This window comes from Corythoichthys intestinalis, chromosome 16 (genome assembly GCF_030265065.1).
Source record: "Corythoichthys intestinalis isolate RoL2023-P3 chromosome 16, ASM3026506v1, whole genome shotgun sequence".
NCBI classification, from domain to species: Eukaryota; Metazoa; Chordata; class Actinopteri; order Syngnathiformes; family Syngnathidae; genus Corythoichthys; species Corythoichthys intestinalis.
In genome coordinates, this window is record NC_080410.1 from 14,109,103 (window position 1) to 14,132,222 (window position 23,120).

Consider the following 23,120-nt stretch of genomic DNA (forward strand, 5'->3'; position numbering starts at 1 on the left):
ACTTGTGAAAAAAAGCATACCATAATTTTCGGACTATAAGGCGCACCTAACTATAAGCAGCCACCAAACAAATTTGACACGGAACTGGCATTTGTTCATAGGTAAGCCGCACTGAACTACAAGCTGCAGCTGTCCGCACTGTATTATGGGATATTTACACCTCAAGATATTGACCAGTAATACTATTCGACAGCAGCATGATTAGACTTGTCATATGATAAAACCAAATGAACCACCATGGAGCTTTGAACCAAATCAAGCATACCTGTCAAGTTGTACGGTTTCGGCATAATTTGTACAAGTGAGCACTGATTTTTAAATGTGTACGCCGTACGTTCAAAACCTGTATGTTTTTCGTGCATTACGTTTTTTTTCTCTCCATTCGGATTTTGTCACCGTTTTGGCAACGAGACAATGTGCGTTACCACGTTGTTTGAATGACGCGAGAAAAGAGCGGGAGTGGGAAGGAGTGGAGAGTTGTGACGCTATTGCAAACGCGATGCTTGGTGGCTCCAATATTTCCTGACTGTAGCCAACAGCCTACAATCTACGCCCACTTGATGCAACACTAGATATCATATGCATATAGAACTAGATGCGAAATGACAGACTGGCGGAGTTAGTAAACAACCGCCATCTTAAAGCAATAGATTTCTCAGAAAGGCTCTGTTCTAGTGAACCTTCAGAGCGAACCTAAGTAACTTTTTATCTAAAATACTCCTAAATCGGCAAAATCTTGACTTGAATCTATCTTTAAATGATGAAACAGTTTTAAAACTTTCCCTTATCGAAAGTAGACAGAAGGGGACAAATGCAAAAATGGGAGCAATTTTTACAGCTTTAACAGTTGATTCACAACATTAAATGACTTCCAAACATAGAAAAGGTTACTATGTTTTTTTTCTTTTTTCTTTTTTAATGAAAAAAAAACATGAAAGGTAACACCAGTTACTTTGCCAAGTAACTAATTACTCTTACATTCAGGTAACTTAGTTACAAACTCAATTACTTTTTGGGAGAAGTAATTTGTAAGTGCAATTACTTTTTTAAAGTAAGATTAACAACACTGGTCATAAAGACGTAGTCTGCAGAATGAAAACTCAACTCAACTGACTCAAAGATTGCATCAGTAAGTTAATTTTATCAGTTGACCTTTTTAATTTATAATGAGACACACTAACGAACTACCTTCAAGTCAAACTGAATTGCGAGCTGAAGTGCAGTCATCAAAAGACATGATAGAAATTGCCAAAAGTGCTACATACAATTATAACAAAAGTCACTGTTAAATTTTACACTCTAAAAAATGATTCATGAGGCTAGTTGGTATGACTTGAAAACATGAGCTTTTTCAACATAAAAATGACTTTTTTTTACTATTCATTGTTTTATTAAGTTGGTAACTTCTTTTATGGAGTTAATCAAAATTAAATATTAAGAAAGACGTATTAACTTAAAAGTATATTGTTTTTGAATAAGCTTTTCTGCTTTCACGTAACAAAGGGAAAGATTAAGTGAGTGAAATTTAATTTCTATTCCATTATTAAGTTGGTGCAACTTCCTAAATTCCCATCACATGTGCATATTACCACGGGAAAAGAATTGGCCATTTTCTGCCTTACAATATTTGCAGTCAGAAAGAAAATTAAAACAGATTTCATTACCATACATCAAGCAGCATACTCAAAAAATTACAAAAATGTTTACAACATTTAAATAAATTATCTTAAAACAAGAGTTACTTTTCAATCACCATATATTGTTTGTGCATTTGCAAACATTTTGTTGTACCCTTTTTTTGCACTGTGTGTTGTTGTGCCATATCTGTGTATCAAAGTACTGGAAGTACACTTTTCGTTTATACCTGCACCTGAAGTGAACTGTTGACAATGTTTAGGATGTTTATATTGGTTTTGCTCTGCACTTTCATTTTGTCCATTCTTTTGAGTTTTGAAATATATATTTTTTTCCAAATAAAACTGGAGTTGCCATGTCCAATTTATTTTAGAAAAACAAGTTACTCTTAGGCAGCACGGTGGCTGAGTGGTTAGCACGTCCGCCTCACAGTTCTGAGATCAAGGGTTCAATCCCAGGCTTCGGCCTTCCTGTGTGGAGTTTGCATGTTCTCCCCGTGCCTGCGTCGGTTTCCAAAAACATGCATGGTAGGCTGATTGAGCACTCTAAATTGTCTGTAGGTATGAGTGGGCCTGAATGGTTGTATGTCTCCTTGTGCCCTGCGATTGGCTGGCAACCAGTTCAGGGTGTCCCCTGCCTACTGCCCATAGTTAGCTGAGATAGTCTCCAGCACCTCCGCGACCCTTGTGAGGAAAAAGCGGCATGGAAAATGAATGAGTTGCTCTTACTCAATAAATTTAAGTACCATTTTGCATCAACTTTTGAGTTGAGAAATTAAAATGAAGGAGTTATAGCAACCTAAATGAAGTAGTTTTATTTCTTATTAATGCTATAAAAATTGAGTTGGTTCTACACAATAAAGCTTTGTTGTGGACAATAAATAATGATGGTTCAACTATACTAATTGAGTTAGTCCAGTTAGAAAATTTATAAGGGAAGTACTTAATCATTGCTTAGTTGAATTTACTTAAAAAATTAAATGCAAATTGTTACAACAATTTTTTTAAGTAGAGCCAGTGGATTTTTTTTTAGAGTGTAGTAATCATGATGTAGCTGAAGATATTGATTGTTCTTTGATTGCACCCTGTTAAATATGACAATCTTCCCAATAAATTTATATTATTTTAAAAATGGAGTTTTATTTTTGTTTCATATTGCACGCTATATAAAACGTTGTAAGATTAGTCACCAATTTGTTAGGGCATACGTCACTTTTTGTAAGATTGCCAACGGCCTCGGGTTGACAGTTATGACCAAATGGCTGCAAAGCTTCATTGCTTCCAAAAACTTCATTTGGCCATCACTGCTCCCTTGGGGGAGATTCAAACTCTGCTGCCACCCGCTATCAACACTGTTGACAACAAGTTGACAACACTTGCCTCCTAGCATGCATTGCAGCGCTAAAGATGTAAATAACAATCAAAATTCATGTTTTGTGCTAATTATTTTTTTGGTTAGTGTTCCAGTTGTTTTATTAATTGCTAGTTATGGTATATGATAACAACTTATATGACAGTGACGCCATAAGACTGTCATAAGGCCATCATACATATGACATGACACTGCCGTGAGCAATAATAAATGCTTATGACAGATGTCATTTTGTGCCATCCGGCAAATTATCTCACTTTTGAATAGATGTAAAAGATCCGAGCTGGACATAAATGGAGTTAATGACATTATGACAACCTGGATCCCACCAGTTTCAAAAACCTCCACCCCATCTCCAACTTACCTTTTATTTCCAAAATTCTTGAAAAAAAAGTTGCATCCCAACTCCATAACCACCAAATTAGCAATGAAATTTACGAGCAGTTTCAATCCGGTTTCTGCCCCCTCCACAGCACTGAAACAGCCTTACTTAAAATTACAAACGACCTCCTCATTGCATCCGACTCTGGTCTATTATCAATCCTTGTCCTTCTTGATCTCACTGCCGCCTTCGACACCATTATCCCAAACGATCCTTCTCAACCGACTCGCCTCCCTTGTTGTCACCTACACACCTCTTTCCTGGTTCACTTCCTACCTGTCCGACCGCAAACAATTTGTCAAATTTGGCCCCCATAAATCAAAATCCCTCCCTGTCTGCGCTGGCGTGCCCCAGGGTTCTGTCCAGCGCAAGGGCGTAGGTTTGCATAAGGACAGTAGGGACATAATACTAGCAACTTTACAGGATAATCAAATTGTCCCCACCAACTTTTAAGCGACCTTATTTGATTTATATAATGATTATGATTGATGATAATTATTAATGATAATAATTTTCTTCCCATATGTTGTAAGAATAGAATTAACCCTTCCATTATTAAGTTAATTACTGTATTTTCATTATGTTCAGACTCACATTTGCCCTTTTTCACTTGGTGAATGTGCCGGTCCATTTTTCCCCCCCAAACGCACGTTTGATTGGCTGCTGACGAGAATAAACAAAGACACACACTCACACAACCCGACAGAAATGCATGTCAACATGCCGCCTCCTCCACCCCTTTCAAAGACGAGGGATATTAGATGTTTTTTCGGCCAGCCGCAGCAGCAGCAGCTACTGTAAGTAGACGTCAGCGTTGTGGAGGTGGGGAGCACACCACTAATTTTGCTAGTTAAAGTCCGACCTGCATCACAGTAAGCATAACAGTAAACTGTGTGAACTTGCTAACTTGAGTAGGAAGCAGCCTCGAGATACGTTTTCTCCTGTACTGTATGTTTTCTCTACAGTTAATGTTAATTCAACTGTGCATTTATTCATTTGTGAAAATTATTTTCTCCATTCATTTTAAACTAATGTCCCGTCCCCAGCAAAAACTGTATATGCAGGTTATGCTGTTATAGTGTCACTACCAATGTTGAGACCAAACCTACACCCTTGGTCTAGGGGCTGCTCCTCTTTATCATTTACATTTTCCCCCTCGGTTCCGCAAACACAACATTCACTTCCACTGTTACGCGGATGACACCCAGCTCTACAATTCCTCAAAACCATCCTCCTCCTTTCCACCTTCATCCCGCACCCTCTGTTTAGATGACATTAACTCGTGGTACTCCTCAAACTTCCTCCTACTCAACAGCTCAAAATCAGAGGTCCTCCTAGTTGGAACCACCGCCATGCTCTCTCATGTCAATAAGTTCTCTATTACCATCAACAATGTACCGATCTCGCCTTCTACTCAGGTTAAGAGTCTAGGTGTCATCCTTGGCAGCACGCTCTCCTTCCGGTCACATATCAACGTCATCACCAGATCAGCCTACTTCCACCTTCGCAATATTTCTCGTCTCCTCCCTTCTCTCACCCGCCATACCGCTTCCACCTTGGTCTGTAGTCTAATAACCTCCCGGATCGATTACTGTAACTCACTGCTCTTTGGTCTCCCAAACAAGTCCCTCCAAGAACTGCAGCTCCTCCAAAACTCAGCAGCACGCCTCATCACTCGGACCCCCGCCACACACCACATCACTCCCATCCTTCGTCAACTTCACTGGCTTCCAGTCAATCAAAGAATTAATTACAAGATCCTCATAATTACCTTCAACCCACTCCATGGCTTGGCCCCTACCTACCTTTGCAATCTACTCTGTTTAAACAATCCATCCCGTCCACTTCGCTCTCCCACAATCCTCCACCTTTCTGCCCCCCCGTCTCTCCACCTTTGGTTCCAAAGCTTTTAGTCACTGTGCCCCCCAGCTCTGGAACTGCCTACCCCCTGATCTTCGCAGTATATTTACCCTTTCACTTTTCAAATACAGGCTCAAAACACACCTGTTCACTCTTTCTTACCCACCATGATCCCCTAGCTCTGTTATATCTTTACGTCTCTTTATTGTGATTTTAATCTTTTTTTTTTTTTTTAAATGTTTTGTTGGTACTGTGATTCTATCTCTCTTGTGAAGCGTCTTTGTGTGGCTTGAAAAGCGCTCTAGAAATAAAATGTGTTATTATTATTTATTATTATTATTTGGCGGATGACCCCTAATGACATCTGTCTTAAGCATTCATTAATGACAATGACACTGTCATGTCATAATTAGGATGGTCTTATGGCAGTCTTATGACGCCGCTGTCAAAGAGTTACCTACGTATTAACACAAATCTATCAACAAATATGCCATCATAATTATGACATGAGCATTAATGACTGCTTGTGACAGATGTCATTTTGTGTCATCCGGCAAATTATCTCACTTTTGAATGGATGTAAAACATCCGAGCTGGACATAAATGGAGTGACATAATTTGCCGGATGACACTTAATGAAATCTGTCATAAGCATTAATTATTGCCCATGATAGTGTCATGTCACAGTTATGACGATCTTATGGCAGTCTAATGACGATGAAATAAAGTGTTATTTATTAATCCAAATAAATAAACAATTAAGCCGCAATGGACTATAAGGTATATTCAAAATGAGTGAAAAAGGTCGCAGCTTATACTCCGAAAATTACGGTATTCATAAATATATATATGGCGGAAAACACTCAGGTGACTTGAAGTTCCGCTCTCAGACCCCCAATTTGGCCAATTTTCAAAATTGTCCTATACGCATGTGTGATACATCATTGGAAAGCTTAAAACCTCAATTTTCTGGGGGGAAAAATTTTGGAACCGGAGGGCATTAAAAAAAAAAAAAAAAAATTTTAAACAGCAAAACTCTAACTGGAGGCGAGAGCACGCGAGAGCAGAATTAAAGACGCCACGATTTTAACTAGATATTATTGCCTACCTACCTCTTTTCGATCCAAAAACTCCATGTAGCATGTATCACCGAGTGTCAAGACACAGCTGTGAATGGCCACACCCGGATTTTTGGGAATTTTAAGGGTGAAACATGGTAATAGAACAAGGGTCGCGATACAGAAATCGAAGACATCAAGGAGTGGTCGAGATCTTCATTTTTATATATTTACCCTTTTAAACATTTTTTTCCCCATTTTTCTTTGTTTTGATCCTTTATTTATCATCTAAAATATTGGGGAAAATGCGACAGAAACGAAAAAAATACAATTAAGCGATAGTTATGAGGTAGATATCCGTGACTTTTTTGCAGACGCCAATTTTTTCATTGTAACGTAATTTGTTTAAAAGTTTAAAATATGTAAGTGAATAATTTTTTTTTAACGAAATATTATTAATAATATATAATATATTATAATATATATATAATATAATATTAAACGAAATATTAGACATTGATTAATGATTCTAAGCTAAAAATGACAGGCATTTCAAATAATGAATACGATTACTTACCTTCTTTTTATGGCTGATTTCAGACAAAAGCGGTTCCGGGACGTCTGTAGACAGGGGTTTCCAGGGTAAAACGGACAAATTAAAAATTGTTCGGTGACTTAATGCGCCATGAATCTGCTATGGCAGCATATAGACATATTGTTCCATCAAACGCAACGGTTCTTTTGGCTTTAAATACAACAGTTTATTTTCAGGGGGGGTGCAAGAGCAGAAACTGTTTTTTCATCCTTTGTCTGTGCCATTTATGTGCTCACATTAAAATATTGTGTTCGCCAAAATATTTTTTTACCAGCAATAATGTGTTTTTTTTTTCTTGCTAAAATATGCTAAACGTGTGAAAATATTTCTACACTTGCAAAATTACTTTTTAAATTTGCATTTTTTTTGTGTGTGTGTTAAATGAAAATTCAGACATCAAGGGTTTAATTTTCAATCACCGTGTCGATTGACAGATCATTAGTTGGCGGTAATGAAGCGTTGGTATTTGCAAACAGCCGTTAAAAAAACAACGAAGAAGAAGAAATTGGCACCACTGCTGACTGGTCACTCATGTGGGCTGGCATTTTTGAGAAACCGAAAGTAGTTCGGAAACTTAGGTGTTGTATGTATTTTACTCACACGTTCATACATGCTAAGAGCACAGTTTGCCAGATGTGCGGCGTTGCACTACATCTACTACTGTAAGCTTGCCCGCAGATGATACGAAATGAAATTTTCAGCAGATTAAAAAACTTCCTCATTTTGGAAGGTAAGTGAATTTGAAGTACTGGACAGTAACGCCATGTCAAAGCTAAATGTTACTTGATTCCCAAACTGCCTCAAAAGCTAAATGTTACTTGAAGGATTAATACTTACGAGAAGCAAATACTATATCGTTCCCTCTTTCTAAAAGGTAAAGTAAAAATGCTGCGTAATTTAAAAAAAATGCTGTTTAACATGAGCTCTTTGGCTGCCAATGACGACAATAGACGTCAAATCCAGCGTTGTTTTCTAGGGGTGTCACAAAATGTCGAAGTGGTGATATATTGGGATACTTTGTATCCAAAAAGCTTATCTAAATGCTCCTGCCAAGAATCGATAAATTGATTTTAAAAATAAACAGGTGTCAGTGTCTAAAAAAAAAAAAAAAAAAAGTTGCTACCAAAATCTTCCACTAGAATAGTGTCTCTGTTCACTCCGTGACTGCCTCTGACTCGGATCATTCGAAACCAGAGCATTCACAGCCAGTCTTTCTGATTTTTGGGGCATTTACAGGTCACTTGCTTGTCATTTTCAGGGCATTTATAGGTCACTTCTGTTGAGTGAGTCAGTGCGTATTCATTTGGGGAGATTACCAGGTCACTTCCTGTTCTGTAACCCAAAATCAACTGAAAGTGACCCATAAATGTCCCAAAATCTACAGGAAGGGACCCAGAAGTGCTCGAAAATCAACAAGAAGTAGCTGAAAATCAACAGAAAATGACATGAAATACCCCAAAAAATTAAACTCATTGGTTGCCATTGACCGCCATAGACGTACAATCCGTTTGAAGTGGGAGAGACCCTTCCACTTGAAATGAATTTGGCGTCTACTAGTGATAAACTTAATTCAAGTCACAGCAGAACATTGAAAAGAGCTTGTTTTTGTTTTTATTACTTGAATAGTGTAATATTTTAGAATTATTTCCTGAGCCATGTATCGATAATTATTATCCCATATTGTGATATCATCATTATCGTGAGCCCTGCTTCGCAAATCGTATCATATCGTGAGGTACCCATAGGTTCCAACCCCTATTGCTTAGTGGTCGAGTAGTCGGTCCCCAACTCGGAGGTTTTGTGTTCGATTGCCTGCCTTGCCTCCTACCTGTGCACATTGCAATTTTTTTTTGTCCTTGGGCAAAACTTTTTAGCCCAGTAGGGTCTTGCAGCGCTTTGCATGGCAGCAGTAGCCTATTGGTGTATGAATCCGTACGTGAGTGTGATCAAAAATGTAAAGTGCTTTGTGTATGCGAAGAGGGCTGTATAAGTAAAGTTGCTTTATTTTGCTTTAACTGGGATGGTCTGGAACTTGAGAGCGATCATTAGATCTCCTCCATCCTTTCGCAATTAAATTGATTGGAAATTTATTGCCATCACTGGGTGTTTTCAATATCACCAACAACAATACATACTCTGTCCTGGGCTGGCAGTGAATGAGTTAACTATGTTAAGTTTCATTTTCATCTTCCCAGGAAATAAGAATGGACTCACAGAGACAGAAACGAAGGAAAGAAATAAAAGAAGCACTGAATTTCATCCAGTAAGAGTTTATTTCATCTACTTTTGCAAAAAAAAAAACATGCAAATAAACAATGAAAGAATGAATACATATTGACATCTTATATACTTCCATGGGTTTTCAGGTCCTCAGTGACATATCCGGATTCTGAAGGCTACAAGGTACTGTCTTAAATCTTGAAGTTTTGTCTGTTTCCTCTTTGCTTCCCTACCGAATACTTAAACATTAAATGTCTCATGCCTAATTTTCTAATTTATGCCAAAAATGATTCATTATCGTTCTGTACTTTAGTGAAAAAAAATCACAAGGTGTGTCTTAGTCGATTTCCCTCAATTTATCAGTTCATTTGCTACAAAGTATGTATTGTGCTATGTGAATGACAAAAACAAACATGTAGTATTTATACCCAGATGAATTAAATGCTCCTCAATAGGGGTGTTCCAACCGCATATTTTTGCACCTGGGTCGGAGTCACCTGATTTTGAGAGTCTGCCGATACCGAATCCCGATCAGACACCGAAAAAGTTTTTTTCCCCCAAAAAAATATTTCTAAAAATTAAAAAAATTTTTTTTTTTTTTGGTGCAAAAGTTCCAAACATGTTACAGTACTGTTTACTGTTCAATCCCTGGCTCCGGCCTTTCTGTCTGGAGTTTGCAAGTTCTCCACGTGCCTGTGTGGGTTTTTCTGCGGGTACTCCGGTTTCCCTCCACATCCCAAAAACATGCATGGTAGCCTGATTGAACACTCTAAATTGTCCCAAGGTATGACTGTGTGCGTGAATGGTTGTATGTCTCATTGTGCCCTGCAACTGGCTGGCACCCGATTGAAGGTGTATCTCGCCCACTGCCCATAGTCAGCTGGGATAGGCTCCAACATGCCCGCGACCCTCGTGAGGATAAGCGGCTCGGGAAATGAATGAACAAAAGTTCCAAACAATAAAATATATAAATTAGGCCTGAACCATATTGGAAAAAAATGACATTGCAATATATATTGCCAAGGCTCCGAACGTACTTTTTTCTTAAGGTGCACCAGCACAAAATGTAGGCGGACCCACATTTTTTGTTGTATCACCTTTAACTCCATACTTTTGAAGGTGGGGTACTTCCTGAACAAATTCGCTCACGCTTTGACGTTCACTCTGCCAAGAACAGCCCCTCAACAACGAAGGTTGACCAAACGATGATTAACACATTTGTGCCTTTGATCGTAGAGCTACGAGGTTTCTCTCGCTAGTTCAAAGCAACAAACCTGTCAATCATCCTTAACTTTAAATAGCAAAGGCCAGCTGCACTGGGGACCAAAGAAAGCAGCAGGACGGAAAGTGATAGTGAGAGGCTGTCCGAGCATAAAGCAGAAATACATAAATATATACATATTTTTTAGTTAAAAACCCAATCCTTTTCACCCGATTATGATACTCTGAAAAATGGCACGATCTGCACGATATCCCTTGCCTGGCTCTGCCAAACTATTCTCCCTGTATTTTTCAAACACTGAGAGAAATAGTCTGGGAACCATCCCATTAACGGCCTTTTCGAGCAGGTACAAAATCAATCGACAAATCAGATTCGTTTATTTGCGTGACGTGTTCTTCACGAGCAACGTCACTCTTGCGCGTCGAAAGTCGTCTCCACAACACAGATGGTCAACGGGATAACCGAGAACATGTTCCAGTCCGCGGTAAATTGTGTTTTAAATTACCAAAAACACATCGACACGAGTCATTGACAATAGTCTGTCTCGCGCTAGCCATGTTGAATAAACTCCACTCTCTTTGTATGTTTACTTCCGCGCGCAAGTCCCTCGTGCTTCCGTCGTCAGTTAATAGCGTCACGTCTGCCCGTCGCTGATTGGTCCACTTCGCTGTCTGTTTGCTGTGGCTTGCTCCACCCTGGAAATTGTATCCGTGGGAATGGTGGCCAGACTCAATAGCTGGAACAGCGTTGAGTCTGGTGTACCAGGCAACGATATCCCATCACGTGATCGGCTCGGGACATCTAAAATGTATTTATTTTTTGCCTAATATGGTCATGTAATAGGTTATCGTACAGTTTAATAATAACAGTTTAATAAGGACAGGTTTAGATGGATGCAACGGATTCGCTGTTGAAACCCCTGAAGGGAAAAGTCGAAAGGAAAAGAAGATAATAATGTTGTGCTGAGACAAAAAATACCATTGTTTTAAAAAATATCACACTGTAAGTTGTTACTCAGAATTACTCTTTACTTCAGTATTCTTTTCACCGGATACTTTTTTATTTGAACTTGAGCACATTTTTTGGATCACTACTTTTACTTGAGTAATATTATTTCAAAGTAACGCTACTCTTATTAAAGTCAAATTTTAAGTTGTTCATCAACTGAAATTCTGCACAGTTTCCAACATTAATTTCAACATGCAGGAAAGTTTTGAACCCTGAGTCAATGGAGAGGCATTGTTTAAAGTGCATACGACAGGATAAAAAAAAGTCTTAAATAGCATTATTATGTGAATTACAATCATATTTTGAGATGATTCGACTATATACAACAATTTTGGCAAAGCGCAGATGACGAGAAATTAGTTTTTAATCTGCTATTTAGCCACGCCTACCATTATAGGGCTCTAGCGTCCCCAACAGGAGGATTACTTCGGTAGGGTCATGGTTTCATCTGATTTAGAATTCAGTCCGTTGAGGGGGAATTATTCAGAAGGAGGAAAATGCAACGAAGAGAGCAGCAAAATGTCATTGTTTCAATCTCTTTACTCCAATATTTTTACAGGATATTCTTCTTATCCAAGTATTTTTCCGGAATTGCTAAATAAATGGTATGGTCATGACAAATAACAGTCTTGTGCCGAATAGAATATGAAATATTAAAAATGCATTTATTCAGTACGACATGGCAAAATTTCTCCAAAATGGTCAAAACTGTCGACTTCACCTTTACTGTCGCACCTCCCGAACGATATTTTATGCCACCGTTGTTAGTCCGGGTTTTGTCATTTCCCTGCCCCGGCTTCGAAGAATGTAAACAAACCAAGAGGCGTGACACCTAGCTGACATGCTAACCCAAACCGAGCGACGTCTCAAAGTCCTATTTTCGCTTTTTAAAGCGGAAAATCACACATCAAACTAGCCCGGATCATATCAAATGGCGGCGGGGTTTTCAGTTGTCCTTGCCAATCGGCAACCCGCCCGGTGGCGAGCAAGTTAAAGCTCATCGTTCCCCTGCAGCGGGCAGAGGGCTCTTTTGCGGGAAAGCAGCTGGACAATGACCGCCGGACAAACCGGCTGACGTCGGACAAACGCGTAGCTGCCACATGGTCAACACGAATATGGCAGAAAATAATGCTTTACTACACGGCGAAGACGTAAACAGTGAGAGAGTCATACGAGAGCGGCGTGCAGTTGTGCAGCTAACATGGCAGGATGCGTCTGAGGAGAGCTTTTCTACATGTCCGTCCATGATCCAACGTAAGTAAATAGTCCTTTATTTAGGGAAAGTCTGTCATGTTTACTTTTAACACAAAGTTGCAATTTCTGTTGGGGTTGAAAATTTGATAGAACACCGGGCATACGAAGAGGGCAATAAGCCGAGTATGGAGGGGGGGGGGGGGGGTGCGACAAGCCAGCGGTTGTCGCACAGGTGGCATTCTCGGTGGACAATCGGCCACAAAATACAAGCCACCTCCGTATTAAAACATGTGCCATGATGCCAGTATTTGACATAATACAAAATACGATGTTTACTCACTTCCTTGTAAGTCCAAAGGTCCCACAGTAGTATGGCTTGTTTTGGCCAATATCCGCGGTCAATGGGAACCTTTTGAAACCAAAAAAGGCTCACACGCCTCTCCATTGTGCAGCAACAACTTTCTGCAGCACATTTGGCTGGCGTGATGCGGAAAATAAAAAAATTAATCCGCAAAATCAGCTGAATCCGCAGTCCATCTACAGTAGGGCTGTCCCAAACGACTAATTTTCTCCCGATTAGTCAGCCGACTATTTTTACGATTAGTCGACTAATCTAATAATTAATTTTTTTTAAAACTAATTTAGCAATGCAATTTTTGTTGACGCTTATCAATTCACAAAAACATATTGGAACACTTAAATTATTTATTAAAGTACAAATAAACATATAAATAACAATAATAAATCACAAATAAACAATGAGTTCAAATGCTGATAGAATTAACTAGTGCAAAAGAATGGAATGTAAACAGATTCAGAACACTGACTTCGCCTCTCCAACATGATTCAAAACAATTCTTAAAAAAACACCTAGCATTAATATTATAGTATAGTACTATATATAATAGTATTATAATAGTTATAATAATTATTCATTGCCAATCAGATTTTTCATAAAGGGTGTCATTTTAAAGGTATTCTTAGTGTAGAATCTGAATTCTGAAGTATGTGGGATTAACTCCAGAAATCGCTATTTATATGACAAACATTACATGCTTTTTATTTGAAATGTTCACCGGAAGTATGTTCGCTAAACCGCTAACTTCAGCTTTACACTCCGCAAAAAAAGCACTTTTTGTCATTGCATGTAGATGTAGTGTCAGTAATTGATTTTTTTGGTCATTTTTTTCGTTTGCAAATGCTGTTAACCAGCGATTTTTCATGTTTGAAGTGTCACCTTTTAACCGCAAGTTTGCTTTCACGAGACGACTGCCAGTGTTTTATAGCAGGCTAAAGTAAGTTGCTCCCCCCCCAATTCACCTCAGTTTAGCAGTGCTAACGTTACAGTGTTTAATATAGATGTGTTTTCTTATTTTGTATGTCTGAACTTTAATTCTACAGCGTGTTGATAAGAGAAAGGAACTGGAGTCTCATGCCATCAGCACGCACGCACCAATGTATGGACGCACGCACGCACCTGAGCAGCGATAAAAGGCAGCCGTGAAAATGACAGCCCTCATTTTTATTTGACTTGCGATAAATGGACTCATTGCATATCGTGACAGGCTTAGCAACTTTAATAAAACATGTCGTTAGTTAGTTAGATGGACTTACAAACTGGGTGACGGCGCTTTAGGTGTTTATTCACGGCCGACGTGCAGCCAAGCTTGGCATTGAAGAGACAGGACAGAAGAGTGTACTCTCCTTTGTTTCTTTGAGATAAGTCAATGTTTTGGACACTCTGGCGCGCTTTTTTGGCTTTGTGCCACTTTCCCCGCTTGCATACAGAGCGTCCGACATTCTGAACTTTCCACGCATATATTTTTTTAACCCTTCATTAACCGTCGACGGGATGTTGTGCTCGTCGACGGATTTACGTCATCGATGACGTCGGCTATGTCGACTAGTCGGGACAGCTCTAATCTACAGGCTATAAAGCAATGTTATATTGTGAGATGCTGACCCGGGTGAAGTCATCTTCTCTTTCTCAAAACAGGAAGTTATTCATTTTCGTGGCGCGGGATTCAAAAAATTGAAGACATAAAACGATCACTTCACACATCTATGCGGTCCATTTCATTCAGGAGCATAAAATACCGCGTGAAATATGAAATAAACTTAACTTTTTGGTGTCATACGCACTTTTAAGTGACTAGCTCCATTTAGTGTTGAAGCTGTAAAGTGCAGCACAGTGTAGACATAACTCAAGTTTGTTGTGTGGGCCATATGCAGTAATACTTCCATAGTTTGCTGTGGGCGAATTCAAACTGGGTTCCGCTGGCCGTAGTTTGGACACCCCAGCTGTAATGGCCTTTTATTTATTCACTTATTTCAAAAATCAGCTCATTTAAAACATGTATTTTATTTATGAATTCATCAAAGGGAAATTAGACATGGACAAGAGTGATCAGGTAGAAGCTGCTATCCAAGTGCCTCTTTCACATCATAGATCTCCCAGGGCAACTTTAGGGGCCATTTAAATGATGACTCTCCGAGAAGACGAAAAATTTCATGTTTGCATTTATATGGTTCCATCTCCATTCGAACAATGTCGCAATTCTGTATGAAAACGATGTAGTATTCATGCCAGGCCCTAGGGGGCAGTGCAGATTTACAAGGCGACAGCGAATGATGAACTTTGACCTCCTCAACCCGGAAGACAACATGCCCGCCCACTCCAAGCAATGGCATTTTCTTTTGTTCAAAAAAGCACAAAATTGGAAACATTCAACATATTTAAATTAAAAATATTATGAAAACGGTAAATTAAAGCCGACGTTCCGCCATTTGCTGTTTTTAATGTTTAATAGCACCGCTGTGCACGCCCATGTGACGTGTGCGAGTGCTTACGTCATCGAAGAGAAGGCGGTTTCCATTCATTTTAATGCGCTGCGGCCCCTGTAATCGAATTCTTCCACTTTGGAGGCAGGATTCAGAATTTTTCGTCTTCGCCGACACCATATGCACGCGAGGCTATTCCGCTACTCAGTCATTGCGTCTTTGTGTCGCAGAGTCACCATGTAAACTGCTAGCTAAAATTCTGCTAGAGAGCTGCACCAACAGATTTGCTGCTTTTCAAGGATGTGTAAAATAGCTTGCTCATTGGTGTGAAAAAGTCATGGGTGTTGACGCCTTTTACTGGCGCATCCTGGCTTCTTTTTGAAGTGCATATCCTGATAAAACAGTGGGGAGCCTTGTTTCCAATTTGACCCTATGGACCCCAGTAAACAGATATGTGGGAGATAACATTTACGCCACATGAAACAGCAACATTTACGACCCCTGAAACTGCTAGCTGCTAGAAGCATGACAGTCACGGAAGAACCAATTTACTCCAATAAACATAATAAGACTCACAATTTGTCAAGTTCACCAGGTAGACATTTATCTACAGGTGTCCATAAAGTCTCTTTACCATTTCAAAAATTTATTAAAAATGCAATTGATTAGATATTTTATTCAGATTTGTTCTATTGTATTCAGCGTTTATTGAAGACACTTCTACATGGGAACCATTAGTTGCACGAAGCTCATATGACTCTTCTGCAAATGTTTACCTTGACCTTTTAACCAAATATGTGGCACCACAACTGAACGACTTTCAACCAACCATCATTTTTCAGCAAGATGGTGCACCATCACATTGGGGGCTGCATGTTCATGGATTCCTCAATCAAACATTTCCAGACCGATGGATTGGAAGGGATGGGCCAATTCCTTGGCCGCCACGTTCACCAGATATCACTCCCCTGGACTTCTTTCTATGGGGCTATGTTAAAGATATCGTGTATCGAACAAAGATAAGGGACATTACTGTGCCATTGCCACAATTGATGAGGCTATGCTACAGTGAACATGGCAAATCGAGTACCGTCTTGATGTGCTTCGTGCAACTAATGGTGCCCATATGTATTGAAAGAGGTAAAAAAAAAAAACTTCAATAAACGCTGAATACAATAGAACAAATCAGAATAAAATATCTAATCAATTGCATTTTTAATATTTTTTTAAATGGTAAAGAGACTTACTGGACACCCTGTACATTACATGAAATAAGGAGGGAAGGCACTCAACTTGTTTGGTCAGCTCGCGAGGAGAACTGTACAATTCATTTCTAAGACTGTATGATATAATTCTCTTCTGAGTTCTAAATCAGCTCCTCTGTTCCCTTTCTTTTAATTTTGTTTAGAGGTCCCTGATTACAGTGCATGGGGGTTTAAACTTTAAAAGGATACGGAAGATAAGCGTTGTTGACACACAGTGTATTTGTTTATCTACAGTGTGTGTGAGCATGTAGGTGGAAGATTAGTTAGTACATTATCACTCTTGCATGACTGTTAGCTTCACGCGAGAGCTAGCAAAAAAACAAGTTTCTTTTGACAATATCCCTGTCCATGATGTGGATTACTCTGTTGCTTTGTAGCCATAAAAAATAAATTAAAAATTAAAACGAATAAATCTTCAAAGCCCATTCTTTTTCACCTGATTATGATCCTCTAAAAATGATTGGAGCGGGCCCGATTTACGATCATGGGATTGGATCGGAAACAGCCCTATTCTAGACTGAAATGTTATCCGGATATAATCTTTGATTGCAAAAGTATGGATATTTGTTTATTTTTTACTTGGGGTAAACTATGAACGTTTCATTCATTCATTCATTTGCTGCCACCCTCCCAGTTCAAATAGATTAGACGTCTACTAGTGATAAACTCATTTCAATAGTTTTAAGTTAGTTTTTAAGAACCACAAGATTGCACGTTTATCACCATCAACAGTACTTAAAGAGTTATTACATTTTTTTAAAAGTATTTTTTATCATCGGAAATGGTATCAAGATGTCGAGTTGAAAATTTTTGTATCGTGACAACATTACGGTACAGTAAAGGCTGGGAAACATTGGTCAAGTCATCTACCTGGTATATGAGTGACAAGCTAATTCAAGACAATATTATCAACACATCTTGTTTTAACTTTGTTTTGGTCTGCAGGACTTCCTGATCCACTTAATATGCGACCTTCTTGAGGAGGGCAACAGCTGGTTCAGAGATGGCCAATGGAAGGAGGCAGTGAGGGAGTTCAGCGAAGGCGTGAATGTTGCTCATTATGTCAAAGTAGAGGGATTCCAGATTCCTCCGGCTTTATTAGAGAGTCTATATATTAACCGAGCGGCTGCCTACGTTAGCATGGTGAGTTTAGTCTGATGCATCTGATTGAAATCTATCTGATAAACTTGGGTAATTATTTTGTATTAGACTTTCCAAATGGTTAATTTGTATCTCGCACAATACGGTACTGTTAGTCCATAATTTTAACTAGTTTCAAGATTCTAATAAACATCAAGACATCAGCGTTTGCTATTGAAAAATTTCTTAACTTTTGTCTCCGGTGATGCACAGGAGGAATTCGATAATGGTGTGAAGGACTGTGACAAAGCTCTGGAGTTGTTTAAGAAAAGTCACAAGACGCTCTACTTGAAGGCTGTTTGTTTGAAAAATCTTGGCAAGTACAAGGAGGCTTACGACTGCACAAGTAAATGTCTTCTCATCTCCATTCAGGTAAATCTGAAAAGTTGTTAAAAAGGATATTCGAGTCTGAGGCTAGGTTCAGACTGCAGGTCTTAATACGCAAATCAAATTGGTTTTCGTCATACCTGATCTTTTTCCATGATTGTTCTGTCTCCCTGTTTCCTTTAAGTCAATTCAAGTATCATGCCTGCGCACTAGGTCACAGTCCACCACGCACTGAGCAAACTGGCCTGCCTGCGCAGAAGCATTAAAACAAATGACTGCAGTTGACACATGCTGGTTTTATGTGATTCTAGGATGACCATATTTTGATTTCCAAAGAGGACAGAAATAACAGACTTAAATGATCCTCTAACCCTTAATATATTGTCAGCTTACCCTGACTCTCGGCCATGTAAGCAATATTAAAATGAATGGCAAATGTTGTCATGCATCTTTAGACCCTGCAATTTTATTGGATTGTTATCAAATATTTTCTTAAACTTTGCATTTGTTATTAATTTAGCTCAGTGTTACTATTATCATTTTTGAAAATGAGCTCTACTTCTTGGTGGCTTATTCATGCAATGACTACCAGTTTTATCATTAATGTGGTACGTTGTGCTATTGTGTTTGTGTAACGTAATCATTTGACTTTTTTCTGTTGTTTATTAGCTTCTACAGTGGTATTATTCCGAATGAAATCAATTGGTTCTGGAAATAGTTTCGTAAACTGAAAACTCAGAAAATAGAGACGTTTCCTCGTAAATGGCCTATTCCGTTCCAATGCCCCCAAAATTCAGACATAAATCTTTGTAACTAATCTTTGTAAAACATGTAACAATACATGTTATGATTTAATTATTGCACAATCGACATAAAATGAGAGTAAGGTTGTGCATAATGTAATAAACAAAGAACAGAGTAAAGAATTACAAGTTTATACACTCACGTAAAACTGTCGGAACACCTCATGGCCCTTTGGGCGAATGAAGAGGACGCTGGGATACACACACACATACATACACAGTAGAGGTCCTTCTTAGCCAGTTGGATACCAGGAAGATGCTAGGCAGCTAGCCAATGGCAGAGCTGCTATAAGTATGTTATGTTCAATCAACTCTGGTAGCTGCGAGTAGAAGCCAATACTAGGGATGTCCCAATCGCATATTTTTGCACCCGAGTCCGAGCCACCTGATTTTGAGAATCTGCCGATACAGAGTCCCAATCCGATACCGAAAAAAAACTTTTCAACAACAAAAGTTACAAACATGTTACAGTACTGTACTTTTTACAGCACCTCCTCTTCTGCTTGTTCCAGGAGTGTTGCGGAGTATAAAACATACTGGTATATATTTTTTTACCTTTTTGGCAATGCCATTATATTTCTGGTTTATTTTGGTACTATTTAGTCCTTAAAAAGTAAAAAAAAAAAAAAAAAAAAAAAAAAAACATATATATATATATATATATATATATTTGGGCTGTCAAACGATTAAGATTTTTAATCGAGTTAATCACAGCTTAAAAATTAATTAATCGTAATTAATCCCAATTCAAACCATCAATAAAATATGCTATGTTTTTCTGTAAATTATTGTTGGAATGGAAAGATAAGACACGATAAGATAAGACGGATATATACATTCGACATACTGTACATAAGTACTGTATTTGTTTATTATAACAATAAATCAACAAGATGGCATTAACATTAATATTCTGTTATAGCGATCCAAGGCCCAGACCTTAAAGGGTTAAGTTGCACCAGCACAAAATACAGTGGGGAGAACAAGTATTTGATACACAGTCAATGGGAAAACCCATATAGGGGCACCCACATTTTTCATTGCATCACCTTAAACGCCATACTTATAATCACTCTCCATAACATTCGTATATTTCATACAAGTGAGTCCACTCAAATTCACTCGTGCTTTTTGATGCTCACGCTGCCGTGAAAAGACTCTAGACAACAAAGATCAAGTAAACAATGATTAACACATTTGTGCCTTTGATCATAGAGCTAAAGAGCATTCACTCGCTCGATCAAAGCTATAAACCTGTCAATCATCGTAAAATCTAATTAGCAAACTCCAGCTGCATGCTGACCAAGAAAGCAGCAGGAGGGAGAGTGAGGGTCTGCACGAGCATGAAGCAGAAAAACATAAATATATTTTTGAAATTACAAACCCGATCCTTTTTGCCCGATTCCGATCCACGGAAAAATGGTGCGATCGATCCGATTTCCAATCACATAATTGGATCAGGACATCCCTTGCCAATACTGTAATTTATTTTATAACGAGAGTCAATATTTTCTGTTGAGGCGTGTTGTAACCTGAAAATTCCGTATGTACAGACGTTCGCAAGTAGAGGTACCACTGTATGGTATTTTAGCTGAGCTTGACATGTATTGCTACAATACACAGTCCTGACAGTCACGAAATATACCATTGATTATGTACAACTCTCCACAGGACAAACGGGTGACTGAACTCGCGGAGGAACTTGGGGAACGTCTGGGGCTGAAAAAACGAAAACCTTATGTAAGGGAATGAGTGATTAAAATCGTTGTGTATATTTTATTGAGTGATAAATTGTTGATATGACAAAAAAAAGAAATCGATTTTCCCAACTTACGCAGCATTTTCTTACTATTTTAGCTATTCAGTCTTTTGATTAAATTAAGAAATGATTTGATGCCATTCTTGTATGTTTCTCATGCCTAGGTGCCTTCTCATGCAGAAAATGCCACAGCCCCTTTAAATGATACTGCACCAGGTGAGTATCAACAACATAGTTCAAATCCATTTGAACTGGGAGGGTGGCAGCGAGTGTACGTTCATATGCTGCGAGACCTCCCATCTCAAATGGATTGGACGCATATCGTTGTCATTAGCCGGAAATTAGTTAATATGTTCTAGAGACTGTGATCACAATGTTCTCCATGTATTGTGTTAGTTTCCCTGGCATGACTTAATGCAGGGGTGGGCAAACCAGTCCTCGAGGGCCGCAGTGGGTCCTGGTCTTTGTTCCAACTGACCCAGCACAGCTAGTATGACCAATGAGGTTTCAGCAGAAATGAGAAGCACCTGACTGCAATCAACTGATTGCATTTGTAAAACAGCAGATTGGTGAAAATGTGTCCTCTTAATGGGTTGCAACAAAAACCCGCACCCACTGCGGCCCTTTGTGGAATAGTTTGCCCACCCCTGACTTAATGTGTTGTCTCTGACAGGACATAATGGGCATCGGTCTGCTGTTTCAAACTTGGACCAACTGGACACTTTAGAGGAAGACTGTGAGCTGATAGGAGATGACTTGGACGATCAGCTGGACTATGTCCCTTGTGGAGCTGCAGCTGCATTGGTGGGGTTGCCTGTTTTTCCAATGATAAAGAATGTACCCTTGGTAAGATAATTTGAAGGTCTGGAAAAGCATGCAAGGCTAAGGCAAGCTCTCATAAACACTACATTCTTCAATTTTATAGACCTTTATAGCACCGCATACAGTATGATGTACTACTGTATATCAACGTAAAAAAAAAAGTTTCAACACGCCCCATTAGACACACTGTAAATAGAAGGACTCCACACCTTAAATATGAGTCTGAAGAAGCCCTTTGGATTAAAGGTGAAACATTTTCTTCAAACAAGAAAGTCCAGTTGCTTTGTTGCATCTTGTTGAAAAATGTGGAAATGTATTTTTAGCTTGGTTGCTGTGCATTTTAATTGGCTAGTTGCTGCATTAAAAAAAAGGTGGAAAGGCGCTATACAGGTGTAACACCATTTATCACGCAATTGAATTACGTTAAAACTAGTGATTTAGCAATCTGACAGTCATGAAAATAGTTGCCAAACCCTGCATACTGTATGAGAGTTAGGTTTGGTAGCATTACTTTAGGGCAGCTTTGAAGGTGTTAAAATTGATGTGAATATGAACAAAAAGTGTGAGTGTAAATATGAATACTGGCCAAAAAGGGTTGTGGATTGTTGATACTAAGCTGAATAATAATAATAACTCGGTGAGGGAAATATCAATATAATCAATTAGAGGCTTTTTATAATAAATCGGGCCATGTCCACACCCAGCAGGGTTTTTGAAAAACGAGTATTTTGCCCTATTCGTCAAGAAAAAAATGTCCACACCACCTCGTTTGTAGGAAAAATCCTCCACACCCAACCGCACAAGTGTTTTTATTTTTCATTTATTTATTAATTTTTTTTTTTTTTAAAAACACACATTTCTTGATGTGCATTTAAGCACAGAGTGAATGACAAAAAGTAAATGGTTGTACTGAGTTCATTTTGTCTACATTTATAGATTAATTGTTTTTTTTTTCTTTTATCCCAGACAATTGTTTTAGGTTGTTTTAATTACCTGACATATTCCGGCGAACACTTCCACATTCATCAGAGAGTCACTGGTGTTGATGTGACGCATCTTTATCAGCTGATGGATGTAGGCCTGACTAGGGGTGGGCGATATGGCCTTAAATACGTATCACGATAAATGGAGCAGATTTACCTCGATAACGATAAATGACGATAAAGTCGCCCAAGCGGACTGTTGTATAATTTGAAAATCTGAATCAATGCATGAAATACAGATTAACAGTTTCTTGTTGATTTAGTTACCAGCATTCAATTTGATATATTTAACAATTGTACATGCAGTCTAGACATTAGGTTTATAAATATGTATTGTAAACAATAAGAATTCAAGTATGAGCATTTATAACAGCGTGTATGGCTTGAACAATCTACATTGTCAAAATCAATATGCCTGTGCAAACATGTCATTGTAACACAAATGACTTGCAGCTTGAACATTACACTTCAAAAAGACAATTTATTGTTAATGGCTGCTGTGACATAATTATTCAATACAAGTGTTTACTTTATGGTTTCAGCCCCCCCCCCCCCCCCCCCCCAAGTGCATTTTTAAATAAATGCAGGCATACATGAACCCCCAAACAGACAGACAGACACACATTAAAGCTATATTGATCTTCTGCAAATGAAACACTTAAGATTTTATGATAGCAATAATGACACAGAATTAA

The 23,120-nt window shown here is 38.6% G+C and overlaps 1 protein-coding gene across 2 annotated transcripts in view; it reads left to right on the forward strand.

The window, feature by feature from the left end:
- Positions 1-7,391: 7,391 nt before the first annotated feature.
- LOC130932130 (zinc finger CCCH domain-containing protein 7B-like) overlaps positions 7,392-23,120 on the forward strand; it is a 48,172-nt gene continuing 32,443 nt past the window's right edge. For both annotated transcript variants that reach the window (XM_057861550.1, XM_057861551.1), the window contains exons 1-8: positions 7,392-7,631; positions 9,097-9,164; positions 9,268-9,304; positions 17,537-17,734; positions 17,945-18,103; positions 20,533-20,601; positions 20,785-20,836; positions 21,294-21,466. In XM_057861550.1, coding sequence (XP_057717533.1) covers positions 9,106-9,164; positions 9,268-9,304; positions 17,537-17,734; positions 17,945-18,103; positions 20,533-20,601; positions 20,785-20,836; positions 21,294-21,466 — 747 coding nt within the window. In that variant the 5' untranslated portion in view covers positions 7,392-7,631; positions 9,097-9,105. The remainder of the gene's footprint in view (positions 7,632-9,096; positions 9,165-9,267; positions 9,305-17,536; positions 17,735-17,944; positions 18,104-20,532; positions 20,602-20,784; positions 20,837-21,293; positions 21,467-23,120) is intronic.